The following is a 3,194-nucleotide window of genomic DNA, read 5'->3' as shown; positions in this document are numbered from 1 at the left end:
GGTACTGATTATGTCACCTTACCTAGTTATTTTACCTTTCTCTGCCTCGGTTTCCTCCTTCGCAAACGATGATAATAATAGTACCTACCTGATGTTGTTGTTATGAGAATTAGATAATACGTGCTGAGGCCAAAATAGTGCCTGGCACCTAGAAGCTCTGAATAAATATTAGATGTGATTATTTTTATATTTATCGTGGGGAAAAAAAAAACTATCCATCTTTTTCAGATAATTTTCTGCGGGAAAATTCGTAGAGTGTTTCCCTGAAATTTTTCCATTTTCATACCTTTCTCTCTCTCAACACAAGTGAAAATACGAAATCACAATCTTTCTTAAGAAATTGTGTGTCTTTTTCCCGGGTCTGAAGTGCCCCTCGGGGTAAGTGTGTGCTAATGAGTCTGGGATGTGGAAATCGTTGGCAGGTCTTAGCCGTAAATTGCGGGCAGATTGAAAAGGTTATAAAAAGACCTGTCATTTTCCCCAGCTGCTCCTGAGAAATCTAGAAGACTTGGGAGAAATTGAGTTAAACCTCGGTTAAGTAATTTGTAGGACCAGCGTACCATGCCCCGATCTCCCTTCCACTCATCTCTCTCTAGCATCGAGCCCCTGGAAGACCGTCTGTTCACAGGCATGGCATTGCCAGGGCTAACATACAGTCCGCCTGCTGTGGACAGGCTACTCGGCCTTTTGGAAAACTATTTAAAACTGAATGAAGCGCAGACGTGTTCAGTGATGTTAATAGAGCCTTGAGTTCATGCCAGCCATTCATCGTTTTCAGGCTTTGCTGTGAGCTGCACTTGTCCACGTGCGATGTGTATTAAGATTGTTTTTCCAGGGAGCATCATTTTAAAGTTTTTCGGTATTGGAAGACGTTCAAACTTAGATTTCCCACTCTTGCGGGTTAGGGGTTCCTCAGTCTTCAGCGCCCAAGGACTGAGGGGGGCCAACTGTACGAGGACTCAGCCAATAGAGTTTCAAAAAGACCGTTAGCTTCCAGGCGGGGGCCCCTATCTCTGGTCGGATTTGTCTTACTTATAGGATAGATACAGACAGTAGGGGCATTGCTAATGGTGACCAGGCTACCTAACTGCGTGCTCCCTTGTCCCTCAGCTTATTTCCAGTGACGCCGATGGAGCCATCCAAAGGGCTGGAAGATTCAGAGTGGAGAATGGCTCTTCAGACGAGGTAAGGAAGCCTCCCAGGCCCTGTATTGTCACCAAGCACATGGTTCTGTGGCATAGCAGTGAGTGGTTGGTGACCCTCATTACCTCAGTGAGATTTGCCTCAGCGGAGCCTGGGAAGGGTAAAGAGAGCTCTTCAGAGCTTCGCTTGAAGCAGACGCGAAGGGAAAAGGCCATTATTCTTTGTACAGAAGGTGCGATGAATAGGGTGACGCATACCCTTTAAACGGTCTGTAATGAAGCCAGGTAGACACGAGAGATGAGACCAAATACAAATTTGCAACCTTGACACCCTTCGCGAATGGCCCCCAGAATCCCAGGCTGGACCCTGGCAAGTAATCTAGCCTTTCCGAGCCTTGGTTTCTTCATCTGTAAAACGGAAACTATCTTGGGATGATTGAGAGGATTCAGAGAGCTGAACTTGAAAAGCTATTAGCCCTAGGCCCGGCATATAGTAAGCATTTGATAAGTGATGGTTGTAATCATAATAATAATGGTGGTAGTTGTTACCGTAACTGGCGCTGAATAGCCAGCCTTGCCCTCTTGACCAGCCCTTAATCAAACTCTTGGTGAAGGGCTATAGATTAAACTCGAAAGGCCACAGCATTCCAGAAGTCATTAACCATCTTCACCTTTGCCTTAGCTTAGCATTCCCGCTCACCCGGATGTGTGCCCTCACCATTGTTCTGTGGGGCAAAGGGGCAATTCCCTCTTGTGCGGAGCTCTGCATAGGTGCCCGCATACTTCTTGTCCAGAATGATGTCAACTGACCCCCATAAAAGAAGGAACTCCCAGGGAATTTGCTACTGAAGCTGGAAAACAGCCCTCCCCAAAGGGCCCACCTCTAGAGACGAGACAGTCTTAGCACCACAGACTCAGGCAGCCCAGGGTGTCCCAGGAGCCAAGTCAACAGCAGAAGCGTCAAGTCCTCATCTTCTAGTGCTCAGAAAGCTAGCAGCCGCCATAACTGAGTTTCTGCGTTGAGAACCTAAGTACCAGAGACCCTTGAGGTCGCTGTACCTCGAGAAATCTTTCCGCTACCAAAATTTTGCAGAATGTCAGCCCAGCTCAGGATGAACAAACTTCACGGGACTTTCCCCCACACACATGAGCCCAGCTCCAGCCCCTGCCAGCCCAGGGCCTCGAGGAAAGCCACCTCTCCCAGGAAATACAGAAGTGGAGCTTCCATGTGGTCCTAGGATCGCCGCACACTTCGGTCATCAAACAGTCCTCACCGGGTGATGTCACCTGGTCCTGCCATCTGGGACCTGGTCAGGGACCGGAAGTCTCCTGTGGAGCCGGATGGTCAGGAGTGGCCCCACAGCTCGCCCGCGGGGTGGCAGTGCACTTCACATCTTTAGAACTGCGTGGAGGGGTGACTGATTTCACTGTGGTCTGTTGTCTTCAAAACACAGGCCTGTCTCGGATGGCTTCTCTGGAAAGTACGACATTGAGGCTCAGATATGGTTTTCGATTTTGTGTCTACCAAAGCCACCGAGCGTGAGGACTCAGCTGGAGCAGCCTGTCTGTGTTTCACACTGATGGTGTGCAGTTAAAAGCTTCTAGCCAGCGTTAATGCACAGCCTGACAGAAGGCCTTGGGAGGACCTGAGGCTCGGGGCAAAAAAAAAAACTGGCTTGCTCTGAGTTAGCGAAAGCAGCTAGTGCATTAGAAGATTCCATGGAGATGCTTAAGTTTTTTCTAAAGCATGAAAAAACAAATTGCAAAGCAATTACGCGATTGGGTATGTTTCCTTTTGTTGTTGAGTTTTAAGAATACTTTGTACGATACTAGACGCTTATCAAATATATGACTTGCAGAAATATCCTCCCATCCTGTGTGTTGTCTTTTCACTTTCTTGATTGTGTCCTTCGAAGCACAAAAGTGTTTAAATTCGATGATGTCTAATTCACCTATTGTTTTATTTTGTTGCCTGTGTTTTTCATGTCATAGCTAAGAAACCGTTGCCTAATCCAACGTTGCTTGGTCACTTTCTATAGTTCCCATTCCCTT

At 47.3% G+C, this 3,194-nt stretch overlaps 1 protein-coding gene across 1 annotated transcript in view; it reads left to right on the top strand.

Moving 5' to 3' along the window:
• GARNL3 (GTPase activating Rap/RanGAP domain like 3) overlaps positions 1-3,194 on the top strand; it is a 125,734-nt gene that overhangs the window by 39,435 nt on the left and 83,105 nt on the right. Inside the window, exon 3 of the mRNA XM_011364347.2 lies at positions 1,111-1,185. Within this exon, the coding sequence (XP_011362649.2) occupies positions 1,111-1,185 (75 nt within the window). The remainder of the gene's footprint in view (positions 1-1,110; positions 1,186-3,194) is intronic.

The sequence above is a fragment of the Pteropus vampyrus genome, unplaced genomic scaffold (assembly GCF_000151845.1).
Source record: "Pteropus vampyrus isolate Shadow unplaced genomic scaffold, Pvam_2.0 Scaffold95, whole genome shotgun sequence".
NCBI classification, from domain to species: domain Eukaryota; kingdom Metazoa; phylum Chordata; class Mammalia; order Chiroptera; family Pteropodidae; genus Pteropus; species Pteropus vampyrus.
The sequence above is the reverse complement of the archived record's forward strand: the minus strand, read 5'-3'. Positions and strand labels throughout refer to the sequence as shown.